At 41.6% G+C, this 20746-nt stretch overlaps 1 protein-coding gene across 1 annotated transcript; it reads left to right on the plus strand.

The window, feature by feature from the left end:
* Positions 1–1611: 1611 nt before the first annotated feature.
* Positions 1612–7353, plus strand: LOC142839022 (retinol dehydrogenase 16-like). The gene is made up of 4 exons (XM_075954876.1): positions 1612–1924; positions 4655–4913; positions 6471–6634; positions 7112–7353. Exons 1-4 carry the CDS (start codon positions 1612–1614, stop codon positions 7351–7353), a joined length of 978 nt encoding a protein of 325 aa, XP_075810991.1.
* Positions 7354–20746: the final 13393 nt, after the last annotated feature.

Raw genomic sequence — 20746 nt, forward strand, 5'->3', positions numbered from 1 at the left:
TGGTATAGTAGTCTAGGCTGACATCTGTGGTCTCTTGGTGTCTGTAGCACATCTGCATAGGACCTTCTGGCTTTTAGAATTTTAATTGACAAGTCAGGTGTAATTCTGATAGGTCTGCCTTTCTATATTACTTGGCCATTTTCCTTTGCAGCTCTTAGTATTCTTTCTTTATTCTGTATTCTAGTGTTTTTAGTATTATATGGTGATGGGACTTTCCTTTTTGATCCAATCTATTTGGAGTTCTGTAAGCTTCTTGCACCTTCATAGTCATATCTTTCTATAGGTTGAGAAAATTTTCTTCTATGACTTTATTAAATATATTTTCTGTGCTTTTGGTCTGTACTTCTATTTCTTTTTCAATTCCTATTCTTAGGTTTGGTCTTTTCATTGTGTCCCAGATTTCTTGAAGGTTTGATGTTAAGAACTTTTTGTTTTACCATTTTCTTTGACCAATTACTCTATTTTTTCTATTGTATCTTCAACACATGAGATTCACTTTTCCATCTTTTAATCTGCTGGTTATGCTTGTGTCTGTAGTTCCTGTTTCTTTACCCAGATTTCCCATTTCCAGAATTCCCTTGGTTTGTGTTTTCTTATTGCCTCTATTTCAATTTTTAAGTCTTGAATTTTTTCCTTCACTTGTTAGATTGCTTTTCTTGGTTTTCTTGCCTTTCTTTAAGGGATTTTTTTTATTTCTTCCATTTTTTTTGTATTTTCCTCTGTTTATTTAATGGAATTTTTCTTTTCCTCTTTAATGGCCTCTACCATCTTCATAAAATTATTTTTGAAATTGTTTTCTCCTGCTTCAACTGTGTTGGGATGTTCAGGTGCTGCTGGTGTAGAGCCTCGAGTTACTGGTGCTGCCATTTAGCTCTTTATGTCGTTGAATGTGTTTTCACACTGATGTCTGCCCATCTCTTCCTTCCAGTTGGTGCAGGTGGGACCTGTACATCAGTGTGTAAGCCTTCTTATTTATATTTGATCCCTCTTTGTTCCCAGGCAGCTGCTGTAACAGGAAGTCTCCAGCTTGCTCAGGCCTCACTTTAGCCTCTTCTAAATCTCTAGAAACAAGAAGAGCAGCTGTATTTTCTATGGAGAGATTCTGGTTGAGGAGCCCAAGGAGGAGGCCTGAGTTAGGAGCAGGATTTTTTTGTAAATTGTGTCCTGAGTCCCAGCACCTACATATGTTCACAAATCCTGCAGTTTTTTTGTGGAGGTAGAGTGCAAGATGCTGAGACACAAGGTGAGGCAGGGATTGACTGTAGTGGGCATGTATAAGGAAACGTGCATGTATTCCCATATGAGTAAAAGGAGCAAAGATCATATGAGAATGAAGCTGTGTTACTGAATAGACAGTGATGTTTTCTTTGGCAGTAAGTAAAGGAATGCCAAAGGACATTATATATTACAAAACCAAACACATGAAGGAACACAGAAGTGGGGCATGAATAAATACCAAGAGAGGCAGTGGACAGAGAACCAAGTGTGGACTTCCTGCTAGAAGCCTGCATTCCTCTGTGTCTCCTGAGTCCTGTGTGCCTACTTCGTCCTCTGTGAATAGAGGCCGGGTTCACTCTGTCCCAGACTGTCTGTGCCTGTCCTTTGAAAGCCATGTTGTTCTACCTGGTGACCCTTGTGGGCCTTTACTACCTTCTGCGTTGGTACCGTGAGAAGCAGGTGGTGAGCAATCTCCAAGACAAGCATGTCTTTATCACGGGCTGTGACTCGGGCTTTGGGAACCTGCTGGCCAGACAGCTGGACAGGAGAGGCATGAGGGTGTTGGCTGCATGTCTGACGGAGAAGGGAGCCGCGGAGCTGAGGAACAAGACATCAGACAGGCTGGAGACAGTGATCCTTGATGTCACCAAGACTGAGAGTATTGTGGCAGCCACCCAGTGGGTGAAGGAGCATGTTGGGAACAGAGGTACCATTGAGATCCCTGTCTGTTTCTGCTGGTTTGACTCACGTGTGAAGAAGTCTCCTGGTTACACTCCTTGGAAGAAGCTTTATGTTGGTTGGGGCACTTGAAGCACCAGAGCCTCTCTACTCTCCCCTGAACATCACCTGAGTACTTTCTCTCTCTCCAGTCCCTACCTGCCGTTTCTCAGTCTTTCTGGTCTTGGTAAGAAGGTGCCCTTTGGAGGATTCGCCTTCTCACCTTCCTGTCTGTGCTCTGTGCCCTTCTCTATGTAGACAATCAAGACTGCTGGATGCTTAGAGCAGGGTCCCTTTGTGGAGCAGAGGATGGGATTGTCCCTGGGCTATGTGTGCAGGATATCTGGGGCCACACCAGGGTAGATCTCAGATCAACAACGTCATTGCTCTTGCTTGTCACCTGTCATCCTCTGTGGAGGGAGACAAGAGTGCTCCTATGTATAGTGGCCTCGACAAGATAAAGGACTGATCTGGGAAAATAAGATAGAGGTTACTCCTCTTTCACCCAGCTGACAGTGTTAATTGTGGTGGCACAATTTTAAAAGTTTAAAGAAATCCAAGAATAAGTTGACAATATGTTGATTGTTCAAATTACTAGAACATGTTATACAATAAAACTTAACCTATAATTTAGCACCCAGTGCGTAAAAACAGGTAACGTTTTCACCTGTGTGCATTAAAGTAAATGCATTATTTTCATTTAAGAAAGGTGAGCAATTTTTACCTTGACAATTCTTTGATGATTTTACTTTTGAAACATGGTTTCTCTGTTTCTTGATTGTTCTGGAACTCTGTAGACCAAGCTGGCCTCCAACTCAGAGATCAGTCCTCTTGTGTCTCCCAATTGCTGGGATTAAAGGTGTGCAGCACTACAGCCTGGCTTGCATAGTAATATTTAATGAATTAAAAAATCTGACCATCAAGAAACCCAACTAATGTAACCATATCTTGTGGTCAGATTCTGGGATTATTTGGTACATTCGTGTTTGTTTTACCTTGAGTTTTTAGGATAGGAAATGGATACTGATTGGCCATGAACTCATGACCTTTCTGCCTCAGACCGTCCTGTACCAGGATTGCAGGTCTGTCCCACCACCCACATCTTGTTCCCTACAGTTATGATCATGAGCACTGGCCTGGTAGTCAGTTTTCTGAGCTTGTGGTGGGATCCTAGCAATAAAATATCTCAGTTAAACAGTTTGTGTTTCCAGGAGGATAAGATATGGGATAGGAGTGAGGTGGCATGTGACTTTTGGGAACAATTCTTCAAAACCAACAAGCACCACATTAGTCTTAAACCAAGTAGCCTGCAGGTTGAGAAAACTAGTCTCAAAAAGCAAAAAACTTAAAGTAAAAATAAAAGAATCAGAATTGAAAATAAAGCCACAAGAATATGGAAAACACACAGAGAATCTGGATACTGTGTTATTATATTCTCTTTGAATTGTCTGAATGCTGAGGAAGGGGCAACAGTTGCTAAAAGATATTTTATATTAAATGTTGCTGGATTAGTCCAACATACATATTTTGAAAATATGACTTTAAAATTTAATTCAAAAAATAGGTTACTTTGAAGCAGATGCTTAGCTTTTGTTTCCACTGGAAAACAGTGGCTGTGGATTGATTCTTGATTAAGAAAAATGAGGGGGGCTGGAGAGATGACTCAGTAGTTAAGAGCATTGCCTGCTCTTCCAAAGGTCCTGAGTTCAATTCCTGGCAACCACATGGTGGCTCACAACCATCTGTAATGAGGTCTGGCGCCCTCTTCTGGCCTCAGACATACACACAGACAGAATATTGTATACATAATAAATAAATAAATATTTTTTAAAAAAAGAAAAGTGAGGTTTGGTCAAGGAAGACCCCCTGAGAAAGCTCTGATAGGAGCAGATGGCCCAGATGTCTGAATTCTACATCCAGAACAGCCTCAAGACTGCTCGCTGAGATGATCAGGCCCCAGAGATAATTCCAGCCAGGACTTTACCATAATTCTAAATTTTCTTTAGGACCTCCTAAGATTATCAGTGCTCCCATCAGCAGGAAATGGCATGGAAAACTATGTGCACATTCCCCCAAAATGGATTATGGATATTTATCTTGTTTATAGAGTGTTGGTTACAAGATGTTATGGATAATGGTCTGGACAAAAAGCTAAACTAACGATATTAGATTCAGAGTTCTTGTTTAAAATAAGGGGAGGAAGTGGTGTGGGACAATGGTCTTTTATCCTGTCACTCACCTTATTTTTAATAAAATGCTGATTGGCCAGTGTAGTCAGGCAGGAAGTATAGTCGGGGTGACCAGGCAGGATGTAGAGGTGACGTGATGAGAACAGGAGAATTATGGGAAGAGGAAAGGTCACATTGAAACCATCACCCAGATGGAGAGGAAACAAGATGAGAATATCTCGCTGATAATAAGTACTAAGCCATATGGCTGACACATCCAAGAATTATGGGCTAATGTAAGTTATATGAGCTAATAAGAAGCCTGCATTAATAGGCTAACTGAATTATAATTAATGTGGGCCTGTGTGTTTTCTTTGGACTGAATGGCTGTGGGACCTGGTGGGACAGAAACCTCTGTCAACACCATGCTGTTCTTCACTGTGTCCTAGTCTTCAGTAAACACATGTCTAAGCTGTCTTATCTTGTGGACTGTGCATTTCATCCATAACTGTACCTGTGCTTGTGACTCTCTCTCTTCCCACTGTCCCCAGGACTGTGGGGCCTGGTCAACAATGCTGGCATCTCCATTCCCTTGGCTTTCAATGCGTTCCTGAAGAAAGAGCATTTTGCAAAGATACTGGATGTGAACCTGTTGGGCGTGATCGAGGTGACTCTGAGTATGATGCCCTTAGTGAGGAAGGCAAAGGGCCGAGTGGTCAACGTTTCCAGCATCTTGGGTCGTTTGTGTTTGTTTGGTGGTGGTTACTGCATCTCCAAGTATGGTGTAGAGGCCTTCTCGGATTCCCTCAGGTAATGACAGGGATGTGGGTATCTGAGAGAATCATTAGAAAAAGGCTTTATTTAATCAAGACTATTAGGAGGCCATCATGAAGAGGACACACTCTGGGTTTGGCTTTCTATAACTGTCTCCTTGTTGGAAGTAAATGATCATTCTCCAGGAATACATTTCCATGTCTCCAGAAAAGGCAGGGCTGAGACAGGAGTGAGTGAGTTATTTATTTATTTATTTATATTTAATTTATTTTAGCCATGATCTATGTAAACTTGACTGCCCTCAATTCACTAGGTAGATCAGGTTGGCCTCAAACTTAACAGACCTATCTCCTGAGGACTGGTATTAAAGGAATCTGTCAAGACGAAAATTGTGTACCAGCATTCTGCCAAGTTCAGTTAATCATATCCTGCTTGCAGCTGGAGACATGGCTCAGCAAAATGAGCACTGATGCTCTTCTACAGGATCCAGGTTCAATTCCCAGTACCACATGGCAGCTCACAACTGTCTATGACTCCAAGATCTGACCACCTCACAAAGACACACATCCAGGAAAAACTCCAATGCACATAAAAACGTAATAATATCCTGCCGTAGCAGAAGGCACACGTAGGGAATATTTTTTTGAGGCATAGTAAGACATATGATATTTTGGGAAGAGTCCAGACTCTTGACCGTTAATGATGTTCAACTTGAGGATGTCCTTGAGGTGGGCTGAGCATCTCATTCAGCTCATACGGTAGTTTCTACACTCTTGTTATAATCTGTGATCAACTCAATATAGAATCACAAGAAGGCTTTCCTCCAGACCTTAAAAACTCTGACAGCTGAGAAATTGAAAGAGTAGAGAGAGACTGTGGCCATCCTTGCAGTGAGCAGAGCAGTTATTAGATTAAGGGTCCTAGAGCAAGGAGCCAAGCGGGAACCTAGCAGCCTGGTGAGGAGGCCTGTTGGGGAAAATGAACGTGCTGCTGGCTGCTACTCGACCAAAGGATAAGTCATATGATACAGGCAGGAGGCTGAGTCGGTGAGCACATGCAGGCATGTAGGGAGCATGAGAACCACAGACAAGAATGTACTTCATAATGTTCACGAGGCAAATGGGAAAGTGAGTCAGTTGAGCCAAGTATGCCATGCAGCCTATCAATTGTAGAGAATTTGGGGATGGTAAATGTGAGAGGAACTAAGAAAGCGGCCAGAGAGTGTTTCCAGGAAGATGCCTGCAAGAGCCATGGGCCATCTGGACTGAGACAGATTTAGGAAGGGTTGAAACCTAAGAGTGAGAAGAAGGTGGTATGGGTAAGGGTAACCCTTTGCACCTGGAATGTATAGACAGGTCGTACCTGGAGTCTAGTTTTAGGCCAGAGAGCTACATGCACCAAATACTTGGGGTGATATTTAAAGCGCAGAGGCATTGCCCTCACCATGAGTTTCATCACCATCTGCTGCACAACACCTGTCTGAAGATTGTGGCCTCTCCTCACACAGCTTCACGTTATCATGTGACTGTACTCTGATTCTGAGTAACCTCACAGAAAGTCCCCTGAAGTCCTTGACATCTCTCTATCTTACAGGAGGGAGCTCTGCTATTTTGGAATGAAGGTGGCTATCATAGAACCTGGTTTCTTCCAGACTGCTATTTCCAATAGTGACAGGCATTTGTCACATGTCAAGATGCTGTGGGACCAGGCCAGCTCAGAAGTCAAAGAGATCTATGATGAGAAGTTTTTGTTATCCTGTGAGTAGGTTTTGGGGACCAAAGAAAACAAGTCAAGAATTCTGAGTCTCCTGGTGGTGTTGACAGCAGTCACCCTAAGGTGTTTCTAATGAGCACGATTAGCCTCTGTTTCCTTGGTATAGGGTGGGCACATCTCCACATAAAGAGATCCTGGGTTCTAGAATGTAAGGTGTTGTTTCATTTAAATCCCTTATTATTATGACATGAAAGTGAAGCCAGAGTCACGAAACAGTGACTTTCCATGAGCTTCCACTCTTGCAGAGATGAGAGAGTTCTCTGAACAGAGACCCAGGTGGAGCATGTGTGCGGTTCCTCCTTGAAGCTGGGCTGTGTCCTCCTGATGACCTGGGACAGGCTAGGCTTGGGCATGGCTTCATATGGAGCCGGCTTGGGTTCTAGTGAGGCTTTCCTCCATGTTGGTCTAGAGCAGGAGTGTCAGAGGTAATCACCACTCAAATCCTTTTTCCTTTTGCATAGATGAAACAACGATAAAGTTATTGGACAAACTGTGCAACAAGGACCTCTCCTTGGTGACGGACTGCATGGAGCATGCGCTGACTTCCCGTCACCCCCGCACCCGATATTCAGCTGGTTGGGATGCCAAGCTCTTCTACATCCCTGTGAGCTACCTGCCCACCTGTCTTGCAGATGTCATCTTAATCTGGACCTTCCCAAAGCCTGAAAAGCTCTGTGAAGCCTGCATCTGTTTCTGGTGTTAGGGGTATAAGAGTGCAGTGTGAGGGAGAGAATCCTCAGGAGAAGGCAGATGCTGAGCTCGGGACAAAATTGTCATTGGGAGGGAGATCCATAGGTGCCTGACTTGTCTTCCTTTGGTATGACCATGGAGAACATCGAGCCACAGGAAAACCTTCTATGTTTAAATAATGATTTTAATCTTGATAAAAATAAAAAAGTGATCTTCTGTGTATCACAGTCATCCATTGAACTTATTTTAACTTAAAAAAATTATTATTTGTTTGTCTGCTTGTGTGTCTATATTGCATGTCTTTAGAAATACCCATAGAGTCCAGATTATTGATTTTCCTGAACATATGCAGTCTTCCATTGGAAGAACCATATGTAAAACTTGACACAGCATCCTTTAAGGGATCTTTTTCTATAAATTTTGGGAAAATAAGATAATGTAGTTGGGCAAGTTGTAGCAACCAATTAGCTGAAAGGAGATGGTTAATCTGGCCTTCAAATTGAGCAAACACAATTGCCCAAGAATCACTATTTGGAAATAATCAATCTGGTGCTTAGTATACAGAATGTTGTTCACAGCAGGTTCTCTGCCAAAATTTCTCTTAGATTCCACCCAGTTTTCCTGTGCTAAGCTTGGTACTGTTTATAAATAGGGGTTTAATACCTTAACTGTTGAAACAGGAAGGTGTAGCCATAAAAGTGGACCTTTTTGCCATAATACTGCTGTAGGAGTAAGTTTTATTTTTTTTAAATATTTTTAATCAAAAATTTCCACCTCCTCCCCTCCTCCCATTTCACTTTGTCCTCCCCTACTCCCCCTTCCCCTCCCTCTCCTGTCCAAAGAGCAGTCAGCGGGGGTAGCTCTGACATTAGAAGCCCAAGTTCTTATCATTTCCTTAACAAATGCAGAGTCCAAGCCATAATTAATGATACCTTGCTTAATTTCTTTGTGATCATTCATTCCTGTTGGCATCCATCTATCTTCTTTGACTTCCTTTGAGCCTTTAGAAGTTGACGCTTTCTCAGAGTAAATTACAGGGTATGACGCTAAAACCCTGGGTAAACCAGTTCTGACAGCCGATTGTGACATTGTATTCCATCCTTATGCCTTCTTACTCTGTTCAACAGCTCCAATAATTTCTTCAATCATTTCAAATCTTTTTATCATTGTCTCTCTTAAAGCTTGAATCTCCTGACTTGCATTTGTTTCTAGTGATTTCAGTAAGGTAGCAATTTTTGGCACCCATTCTGCACTTGTGATTCCAGGTTTTAATGTTTCCATTCAAAGATAACATGGCCTCCTTGAACTTTTCTTGGATATCATGTAGGTTGCCAGCCTGGAGATACATTACCAAAACTTTGTGATAACTTCTGAACGTCAAATTCAATGGCCTGAACCCTGTCAGGTGACTTCCTAGTACCCTTGCATATGGAGTCAATTTTGCCTATCATAATATCCACTTGTTCAGATAACCTCTGATTTTCAATAATTTTAATCCTTTCAACTAGCCCTTCATTATTAGTCCATAAAAATCGTATCATTCTTAGGAGTTCCATATTCTTCCTTAATGATAGAATATGGAAAAGAAAACTGAAAATAGTAACCAGTAAACTGAGGTATCCGCATAGTCATATAAACCTCGCATGATATAATCCACTGTAAAGAAAGCAGTAAAAGTTGCATTGGAAATGAAAACTGCCATATTACCTATTATCCAGCAGGTGGTGCTGTTGCCGAGTCATGACCAGAACCACTGCAAAGGTGATGGAAAAGGAGGAGTCCTGTTTCAGTGTCCGCCTTAGTATTTGTTAACATCTGGGAAATATGAGTTGCTCAACAAAGTAAATGTAATTAAATCAATTTTATACACAGAACCAGAAACCCAGAATCCAGGGGTAGAGAAGAGTGTGACAGAGTCGCCCAGAGGGGTTGCAGCTTTCGGCAACAGCTTGCGCTCTGATCCACACCACTTAAGTGCTGTGCTTGCAAGGGAGATTTAAAACCACTTAGAAAAGACCAAACCAGGCAGGCAGAGACTGTCTGGACCTGTGGAGTATGGGAGGCATGGAATTTAAATCCACGTGGGGAGGTAAATGATAGGGTGTGTGGGGATTTGAAGACAATCCGAGGCGTGTAAAGATAAAATAAAAAGAATTGCAGCAAGAAATGCCACTGCGTGATAATTTATATTGAACTGCTGGCTCCACGCACAGGGCACAGGCTGTGGCTGAGGGAGGGCTCGTGCAAAGCAGAGCTGGCAGTAGGCAGCCGAGCGGGGCGGGGGGGGGGGATTTTAAAACTAAACGTTGGGTGCCAAATGAAGGTGTAAGTCACAAACAATCTCAAAACAGTTTGGAATTATGATTAAAAGAATGGTTATTTATTTAAAGGGAAAAAACTTACAGAACACCGTCCAAGACAACAGCCCTCTGCACAATCAGGAAAGGAGTCTAGTAGTCGGAAGTAGAGCCAGACGCAGGAGAGCAAGCAGAGGGATGCCACTTCTTTTTTAAAGGGAAAGAGACCAAGCCCCAGTGGGCTGGTATCTCGGCAGCGATTGGCTAAAGGAGCAGAAGGAGATCCCACACCATTACCTGAAATCTAGTTGTAGGCCAGAGACTACATGCACCAAATACTTAGGGTGACGTTTAAAGCGCAGAGGCATTGCTCTCACCATGAGTTTCATTCCCATCTGCTAGACACCACCTGTCTGAACCTGTGGCCTCTTCTCACCACAGGCTCACATTGTCATGTGACTGTACTGTGATTCTGAGTGACCTCACAGAAAGTCCTCTGAAGTCCTGAGGGCTCTCTATCTTGCAGGAGGGAGCTCTCCTATTTTGGGGTGAAGGTGGCTATCATAGAGCCTGGCTTCTCCCAGACGGCTATTTCCAGTAGTGACAGGCATTTGTCACATTTCCAGATGCTGTGGGACAGGGCCAGCTCAAAAGTCAAAGAGATCTATGATGAGAAGTTTTTGTTATTCTGTGTGTGGGATTTAGGGACCAAACAAAACAAGTCAAGAATTCTGAGTCTCCTGTTAGAGTTGACAGTGGACACCCTAAGGTGTTTCTTTTCAAAATGAGCATGATTAGCCTTTGTTTCCTTGGTCCACGGGCAGGTCTCTTGTATTTTCTGTGTAGCAACAATTAACCCTGTATGCTCTGTTGTAGTAGTCCGTATTTCTCAAGTAAAACTCCTTCATCTTTATGGGCAAGTAAGATATCACTCATATACTGGACAATATAAACCTGTGGAAATAGATCTCTAACATTTTGTATAGCCTGACAGACCAATTTCTGGCACAAGGTAGCACTGTTTGCTATACCCTGAGGTAAGACACTCCATTGATATTTTTTCATTGGCTCTTTGAAATTAACTGAGGTTATACTAACTGCAATTCTTTGACAATCTTTTATTGTCAAAAAGATGGCATGAAAACAATCTTTTGACTCTAAAATAATCTTATGGATGTCTTTTGGTATAGTTATAGGAGAAGGTAACCCAGGTTGTAATGCTCACATCAGCTACGTGGTTCCATTCGCCTCTCTTAGGTCCTGAATTAATCTCTACTTTTCTGACTTCTTTTTAATTACAAAAATAGGAGAATTACGGGCGGGGGATTGGATGGTATAATGTGACATTTACCCAGCTATTCTGGCACTAGCTGTTGGGCAGCTTGTAATTTTTCTTCTATTAGAGGCCACTGATTTACCCATATAGGCTTGTTACTTTTCCAGACAATTGGGTAACCTGCATAGAGGGCAGGTTTCTCAGTGACCTCTCCTAAAAATATTCTAATGTTACCTTGGAAGACCTTTTGCTAGGTATGATAGGATTGATTCTTCTCTTATTTTCCTTGCCTAGACCCTGATTGTGTAACAATCCTTGCTGAAACATACGATTAGCAATAACTGTTGAAGGAATATAAATTTACCCTCATTTGGGTCATATGTCGGCCTCATAAATTTACAGATAAATGAGAAAAAAATGTATGACTGAAAAGTTCCTTCACGACCTTTTCCATCCTTTCAGTAAAGCTCATTCCTACTTTGTTCAGGATTTTGAGTCTGACCAATCCCTTGTTGCTTTGGAACAGTCTCCATTTTTCACAATTTTGAAGGCCATTGACTAACAGGTATAACAGAAATATCCATACCAGTATGAAGAAGACTAGAAAACATTCTTTCATCTGTAAACAAAGTGAGTTCTGGTTACTGTGGAACTTTGACTTGTAGACAATAGATGTCAAATGGCCCAAATCTGACATCTCCTCTCTTATCTCGCTTTGATTTTTGGTTTGCACAATGAGAAGTAAAATCAATTGTGAAAGCCTCTGGCTTGTCTTTCGCACAGAAAATGAGTCCTAACCTTGATTTCTACTTCGCAATCAGAGTCAATGACACCAGAAGGAACAAGGATCCCTTTCATAGTGAAGCTACTTCTCCCCAACAGTAGCCCCATAGTGCCCTCTAATAACCCCAGTGGAGAGAGCTTGCTTGCCCATTTTGGGAGCCAGAACCATGTATATGAAAGAGCTGAGGTTGAGCCCTGTGCTGCCTGGGGCTGCCCTGCAAAATTCCTGAATGGGTTTTCTTGTGGGAGAACAGGTTCCTTGGTTACCCCGAAAGTTGTCTATGACATGAGGCTTGCCCTTGTGTCCATTTCCTAAAAGGGGGTTCCCTTGGTCATTTCTCTTTGGCCTGTGCTTGATAGTCCAATGCTTCTCTCTCCTGCATCTCTTGCACAGTCCTGGTTCTTTCCCTGGCCACAGGCTTACTCTCCTATCAGTACATTGCCTGATGTGATGCCCCATAAGACCCCACCCAAAGCAGTTCCAGGAGACCCAGTAGATCTCAGTGTTCCTGGGCCTTGATGTCTTTGTTGGAAGGGAACATCATTAACAGTCTTTCCCTGTAAAGCAGCAGCTATGGTCAGTCCCTGAGTATACAAGTGGTCAATATCTGAACAAATCTAAATATAATTAGTAATGTTACTTTTCTTTCTAAAAGGCCTTAAAGCAGCTTTATGTATAGCATTCTCAAAGGCTAGTTGTTTAACTATTAAAAGTCCTGCTTCTGTGTCTCCAGTCAACCTGTTTGATGTCTGCATCGGTCTGGAGACAAAGTCTTCAAACAGTTCATGTGGTCCCTGCCTTATACTGGACAATTCCACAGTCTGCTCGTTAGAGACAGAAGTCTATTCCAGGCCTTTTAGGTATCTGCATTAATTTGGGCATGTGCTGCCATATCAAAGTTTAGCTGCTGTTCTGTCCCTGTATAAGATCTCTCAGCAACTAGAATTTCATAAGAACTAGGAAGTTGTTGGGGCCTGTTTCTCTCAGCTGTGGCCTGACATGGTTTTACAAACTCAGTTTTCCACAATAGGTAGTCCCCTATTGACAGTAAAGCTTGGCCAACCGCTTCTATTCTCCTGGGGGAAGAGCTTGAGTTAAGTTACTTTCTCTGAGGTACCTCAGAATCAGAGCACAGTCACGGGACAATGTGAGCCTGTGTTGAGGAGAGGCCACAAACTTCAGACAGGTGTTGTGCAGCAGATGGGGATGAAATTCATGGTGAGGGCAATGCCTCTGAGCCTTAAATGTCACTCTACGTTTTTGGAGCATGTAGCTCTCTGGCCTAAAGCTAGACTCTAGGTACAACCTGTCTATACATTCCAGGTGCAAAGGGTTAGCCTTGCCCAAATCACCTCCTCCTCACTCTTAGGTTTGAACCTTCCGTAAATCTGTCCTTCCCAAAGCCTGAGTCACAGCCTGTGATGAAGACAAGCTTGTCTTGGAGATGGCTCACCACCTGCCTCTTCCTGAACAAGTGCCGGAGGATCCACAGGCCCACTAGAGCCACCAGGTAGAGCCACATGGCTTTCAAAGGACAGGCACAGACAGTCTGAGACAGAGTAAACCTGGCCTCTATTCACAGAGGACAAAGTAGGCACACAGGACTCAGGAGAAACAGAGGAATGCAGGGTTCTAGCAGGAAGTCCACACTTGGTTCTCTGTCCACTGCCTATCTTGGTATTTATTCATGCCCCACGTCTCTGCTCTTTCACTTGTTTGGTTTTATAATATAATGGCCTTTGACATTTCTTTATTGCTGCCAAAGGAAACATCACTGTCTATTCAGTAACACACTACCATTCTCTTATGATCTTTGCTCCTTTTACTCATATGGGAATACATGCACGTTTCATTACACATGCCCACTACAGTCAATCCCTGCCTCACCTTGTGTCTCAGCATCTTGCACTCCTCCTCCACAAATGCAGAATTTGTGAACACACTTAGCAGCTGGGACTCAAGACACAATTTACAAGAAAAACCTGCTCTGAGTTCAGGTCTCCTCTTCAGGTTCCTCAGCCAGAATCTCTCCTCAGAAAATACAGCTGCTCTTCTGATTTCTAGAGATTTATAAGAGGCTAGAGAGAGACCCGGGTAAGCTGGTGATTTCCTGGTACAGCAACTTCCTGGGAACAAGGAGGGATCAAGTAGAAATACGAAGGCTGACCCACGGAGCTACAGGCCCTACCTGCACCGACAGGAAGGAAGAGATGGGCAGACAGCAGAGTAAGAAATAATTCAACAACATAAAGAGCTATATGGCAGCACCAGAAACTACTGTTTCTACACCAGCAAGACCTGAACATCCCAACACAGATGAAGAAGGAGAAAACAACCTCAAAAATAATTTTATGAAGATGACAGAGGCCCTTAAAGAGGAGAAGAAAAATTCCATTTAATTAATGGAGGAAAAGACAAAAAACTTGAAAACGTAAAAAAAAAAATCCCCTAAGGAAATCCAAGAAAACCAAGAGAAACAATCAAACAAGTGAAGGAAACAGTCCAAGACTTAAAAATTGAAATAGAGGCAATAAGAAAACACAAACCAAGGAGATTCTGGAAATGGAAAATCTGGGTAAAGAAACAGGAACTACAGATGCAAGCATAACCAGCAGATTACAAGAGATGGAAGAGAGAATCTCAGGTGTTGAAGATACAATAGAAGAAATAGAATCATTGGTCAAAGAAAATGGTAAACCTAAAGAATTCTTTTTTAAAATATTTTTTATGGTTTATTTAACTTTATTTTATGTGCATTGGTATGAAGGTGTCAGATCCCCTGGCACTAGATCTTCAGAGAGTTATGAGCTGCCATGTGGGTGCTGGGAATTGAACCCAGGTCCTCTGGAAGAACAGTCAGTTCTCTTAACCACTGAGCCTTTTCTCCAGCCCCCTCAAAAATTCTTAAGACCAAACATCCAAAAATCTGAAAAAAGACCAAACCTAAGAATAGGAATGGAAGAAGAAGCCGGGCGGTGGTGGCGCACGCCTTTAATGCCAGCACTCAGGAAGCAGAGGCAGGCGGATCTCTGTGAGTTCAAGGCCAGCCTGGTCTACAAGAGCTAGTTCCAGGACAGGAACCAAAAGCTACAGAGAAACCCTGTCTCGAAAAATCAAAATAAAAAATAAAAGGAATGGAAGAAGAAAGAGTATAGACCAAAAGCACAGAAAATATATTTAACAAAGTGATAGAAGAAAACTTTTTCTTCCTAACGAAGGATATGACTATGAACATACAAGAAGCTTACAGAACTCCAAATAGACTGGATCAAAAAAGAAAGTCCCCTTGCTAAATAATAATAAAAACTCTAAACACACAGAATAAAGAGTGAATACTGAGAGCTGCAAAGGAAAATGGCCAAGTAATATAGAAAGGCAGACCTATCAGAATTATACCTGAACTTCTCAACTGGAACTCTGAAAGCCAGAAGTTCTTAGGCAGATGTGCTACAGATACTAAGAAACCACAGATGTCAGCCTAGACTACTATACCCAGTAAAGATTTCAGTCACCATAAATGGAGAAAACAAGGTATTCCATGTCAAAATCAGATTTAAATGATATCCACAAAATCTGTCCTACAGAAAGTACTAGAAGGGAAACTAAAACCCAAGAAAGTTTGCTGCACCAACAAACACACAGACAACAGGCACCCTAACACCTTACACCAGCAAAATCCAAAGAAGAGAAACACACAAACACTACTACCACTAACAGCAAAACCCAATGTAACAGAAATTAACAATCACTTGTCATTAATATCTCTTAATATCAATGGCTTCAATTCACCTATTTAAAGACACAGGTTAGCCTGGTGGTGGGGGCACATGCCTTTCACCCAAGCACTCAGGTGGCAAAGACAGGCGGGACTTTGTGAGTTCAAGGCCAGCCTGGTCTATGAGAGCCTGTTGTAAGACAGGATCTAAAGCTACAGAGAAACCCTGTCTTGAAAAACAAAATAAAACAAAGACACAGTCTAACAGAATGGATACAAACCCATCCTTCTGCAACATACAAGAAACACACCTCAAACCCAAAGACAGACATTACCTCAGAGTAAAGGTTTGGGAAAAGATTATCCAATCAAATGGACTAAGAAACAAGTGGTGTATATATCCTAATATCTGACAAAATAGACTTCAAACTAAAATTAATCAAAAGAGATGGATAAGAACATTTCATATGCATCACAGGAAAAGTCATTCACGATGAAGTCTCAATTCCAACTATCTATGCCCCAATTATAGGGGACCCACATCTGTAATAAAAATATCATAAAGCTTAAATCATACATAAAACCCCACAATCTAATAGTAGAAGACTTCAGCACCCCAATCTCACAAAGGAACAGGTCTGCCAGACAGAAACCTAACATAGAAATAAGAGATTTTACAGATGTTATGACTAAAACGGACCTAACAGACATCTACAGAACATTCCATCCAAACACAAAATAATATACCTTCTTCTCAGCACTTCATGGAACCTTCTCTAAAATTGACCACATACTCAGTAACAAAGAAAACCTCAACAGATTTTAAAAAATTGATATAACGTCTTGTATCTTATCTGATCACCATGGCTTAAGGTTAGAATTCAAAAACAAAACTAATTGCAGACATCCTACAAACTCATGGAAATTTAAAAGTTCTCAACTGAATCATCACTGGGTCAAGAAAGAAAGAAAAGAAGAAATTAAAGACTTCCTAGAATTCAGAGAAAATGAAGGCACAACATACCCAAACCGATGGGACACTATGAAGCAGTGCTAAGAGGAAAGTTCACAGCTCTAAGTGCCTACATAAAGAACATGGAGAAATCTCACACTAGCGACTTAACAGTACCCTTGAAAGCTCTAGAACAAAAAGAAGCAGACTTAACCAGCAGGAGTAGTCAACAGGAAATAATCAAATTGAAGCTAAAATCAACATAATAGAAACAAAGAACAATACAAAGAATCAATGAAACAAAAAAGTTCTTTCTTTCTTTCTTTCTTTTTTTCTTTCTTTCTTTCTTTCTTTTGGTTTTTCGAGACAGGGTTTCTCTGTGGTTTTGGAGCCTGTCCTGGAACTAGCTCTTGTAGAGACTAGTTCTTGGTCTCGAACTCACAGAGACTCTCCTGCCTCTGCCTCCCAAGTGCTGGGATTAAAGGCGTGAGCCACCACCGCAAAAAAATCAACAAGACAGGCAAACCCTTATCCAAACTATCCAAAAAGCAGAGAGAGAATATCCAAATTAACACAATCAGAATTGAAAAGGAGGATTTAAGCAGAGATGGAGGAAATCCAGAGAATCACCAGGTCATATTTTGAAATCTTGTTCTCCACAAAATTGGAAAATGTAAAAGAAAAGGACAACTTTCTTCATAGGTACCAAACACCAAAATTAAATCAAGACCAGGTGGGCAATTTAAATAGACCTATAACCACTTAGGAAGTAGAAACAGTCATCAAAAGTCTCCCAACGGAAAAGAAAAGCCCAAGGCAAGATGGTTTCAGTGTAGAATTTGACCAGAATTTCAACGAAGAGTTAATATTAATACTCCTCAAACTGTTCCACTCACTAGAAACAGAAGGAATATTCTTTTTACAAGGCTACAGTCATCCTGATACCAAATCATACAAAGACACATCTAAAAAAGAGAATTACAGACCAAACTCCTTCAGGAGTATTTTATTGAAGAAAACATTCAATAAAAACTGGTAAGCAGAATCCAAGAACACAACAACAACAACAACAACAACAACAACATAAATCCCAGGCTGCATCCCAGAGATGCAGGGATGTTCAACATACAAAAATCTGTCCATATAATCCACCATATAATTAACTGAAGGGAAAAAATGCATTATCATCTCATCAGATGCTGAAAAAGCATTTGAAGAAATCCAGCACCCCTTCATGATAAAGGTCTTGGAGAGATCGCGGACCTAAACATGATAAATATACAGCAAGCCAACAGCCAACATCAAATTAAATAGAGAGAAACTCAAAGTGATCCCACTAAAATCAGCAAGAAGACAAAATTGTCCACTCTTTCTATTCAATATTGTACTCAAAGTTCTAGCTCGAGCAGTAAGTCAACAAAAGGAGATCAAGGGGAGACAAATTAGAAGAACACGAGTTAAACTTTCACTATTTGCTGACGATATGATAGTTTACATAAGAGACCCCAAGAATCCTTCCAGGGAGTTCCTAAAGCTGATAACACCTCCAGTGAAATGGCAGGATACAAGATTAACTCAAAACCAAACCAAAAAAGAATAACAGCAGTAGCCCTCCTATATATAAATGACAAGTGGTCTGAGAAAGAAATCAGAGAAATGGGCGGGAGAGATGGCTCAGAGGTTAAGAGCACTGACTATTCTACCAGAGGACATGGGTTCAGTTCCTAGCACCTACATGGCAGCTCACAACTGTCAGTAACTCCAGTTCCAGGGGATCTGAAACCCTCACACGTCATTCATGTGGCAAAGTCAGCAATGCACATAAAATAAAAATAAGAAATATTTTTAAAAAAATCAGGGCGGCAGTGGCACAAGCCTTTAATCCCAGCATTTGGGAGGAAGAGGGAGGTGGATCTCTGTGAGTTCAAGACCAGCCTGGTCTACAAGAGCTAGTTCCAGGACAGGTTACAAAGCCACAGAGAAACCTTGTCTCGGAAAACCAAAACAGAAAAAATGATCAAAAAAAAAAAAAAGAAATCAGAGAAACATCACCCTTCCCAAAAGCCACGAATAACATAAAATACCTTTGCGTAACTCTAATCAAACAAGTCAAAGACCTGTATGAGAAGAACTTTAAGTATTTGAAGAAAGAAATTGAAGGAGAAATCAGAGGATGGAAAGATCTCCCATGCTCTTGGGTAGGTGGGATCAACGTAATAAAAATTACCATCTTAACCAAAGCAATCTACATATTGAATGCAATCCCATCAAAATTCCAAAACAATTCTGTACAAACTTTGAAATAAAAATACTTGACATCATATGGAAAAAAAAATCCCAGGATAGCTGAACAATCCTGTACAATAAAGGAGCTTCCAGACTTATCACCATCCTTGACTTAAAGCTCCACCATAGAGCTACAGTAATAAAACGGCTTCATAGTAGCATAAAAAAACCAATGGATCAATGGAATCCCCTGATATTAATCCATACACCTATAAACACCTGGTTTTTGTCAAAGAAGCCAGAATTGTACAATGGAAAACAAGAAACCATCTTCAACAAATGGTGCTGGCATAACTGGATGTCAACATTTAGAAGAATATAAAGAGATCCATATCTATTCCCATGCCCAAAAATTCAAGGTCAAATGTGTCAACGATCACAACATAAATTCAGTTACATTGAACCTAATAGAACAGAAAGTGGGAAGTAGCCTTGAACGCATGGGCACAGGAGACCACTTCCTAAATATAACCCCAGCAGCACAGACACTGAGAGCAACAATAAATGGTACCTCCTGAAACCGAGAAGCTGATGTATGGCCTATGGCAAGGATATGGATATAAGACAAAAGGGCGGGCTACAGAATGAAAAAAGAAATTCACCAACCCCACATCTGACAGAGGGCTGATCTCCAAAATATTTAAAGAACTCAGGAAACTAAGCACCTAAATACAAGATAACCCAATTAAAAAGTGGGGTATAGTTCTAAACAGAAGAAACTCAAATGTCTGAAAGACATTTAAAGAATTGTTCAACATCCTTAGCAATCAGGGAAATGTAAAATAAAACAACTCTGAGATACCTCTTACATCTATCAGAATGGCTAAGATCAAAAATTCTGATGATAGCTTATGCTAGCGAGGACGTGGAGTAAGGGGAACACTCCTCCATTGCTGGTGAGAATGAAAACTCGTACATCCACATTGGAAATCAGTATGGCAATTTCTCAGAAAATTTGGAATTAGTCTACCTCAGGACTCAGCAATATCACTCTTGAGCACACACCCATAGGATGCAGTCAAGTTAATAGCAGCGTTATTTACAATAGTCAGAACCTGGAAACAACCTAGATGCCCCAAACCAAAGAATGGATAAAGAAAAGGTGGTACTTTTGCACAATAGGGTACTACTCACCAAAAAAAAAAAATGACATCTTGAAATTTGCAGGCAAATGGATGGAACTAAAAAAGTCATGCTGAGTGAGGTAACGCAGACCCAGAAAGACAAACATGGTATGTACAAACTCCTAAGTGGATCTTAGACTTAAAGCAAAGGATATCCAGCTACAATCCACAATCCCAGGGAGTTAGGTAAAAGAGGACCCCAAGAGTGACACACATGGAGGGCCCTAATGGGAGCTCTAAGTCTCTGGACTGACAGCTGGGGAAGCTGTATGGAACCAAACTAGGCCCTATGAATGTGGCTGACAGTTATGTGTCTTGATCTGTTCCTGGGGTTCTTAGCAGTGGGACCAGGGCCTATCCTAAGTGTATGAACTGACTTTTTGGACCCCATTCCCTGTGGTGGGATACCTTTTTTAGCCTTGATAGAGGGGTGAGAGGCTTGGTCCTTCCTCAAATTAGTATGCCAGACTTTCTTGACTCCCCAAGGAAGGCCTTACGCCGTCTTAGGAGTGATTGGATGGTGTGTATAGGTGGAGATGGAGGGGTGGAAGAAGAGGAGGGAGGGGGCTCTGGGATGGGTGTGTAAAATTAAAGAAAATTTTTAAATAAAAAAAGATGCCCTTCTCCAGGTTGCATATATTCGGTCAGACATGAGCTTAGCCATCTTGAGTTGTAACCTCAACGACTGTCACTGACCGACCTGAGCCAGGATTTCTTGCTTAATTTCCCAGTAAGCCTTACTTAGAACCTCTAGAGTTTGTGTGGAGCTGTGCATCTGGTTCCGGGCTCTAGAGATGTGCCCAACTGACTCTGTGATGCCAGCTCAAACTAAACCAGGCACCTTCCACCAGAGATGAAGCCATGTTTCCCGTATCTGTTTCTACCACCACTCTGGCCTGATCTGTAAGGATTCAAACTGGTCCTTTCGTTCTCAACGAGCCGATTCTGTCAGCAAGTCCTCCAACACAATGT

This window comes from Microtus pennsylvanicus, chromosome 20 (genome assembly GCF_037038515.1).
Source record: "Microtus pennsylvanicus isolate mMicPen1 chromosome 20, mMicPen1.hap1, whole genome shotgun sequence".
In the NCBI taxonomy this organism is placed as follows: Eukaryota; Metazoa; Chordata; class Mammalia; order Rodentia; family Cricetidae; genus Microtus; species Microtus pennsylvanicus.

Bases quoted from the DNA above. Each gene is read 5' to 3' on its own strand.
- LOC142839022 (XM_075954876.1), top strand. From the start codon at position 1,612: ATGTTGTTCTACCTGGTGACCCTTGTGGGCCTTTACTACCTTCTGCGT. The intron at 1,925-4,654 runs GTACCATTGAGA...CACTGTCCCCAG, and splicing joins GGAGCATGTTGGGAACAGAG to GACTGTGGGGCCTGGTCAAC. The intron at 4,914-6,470 runs GTAATGACAGGG...TCTATCTTACAG, and splicing joins GCCTTCTCGGATTCCCTCAG to GAGGGAGCTCTGCTATTTTG.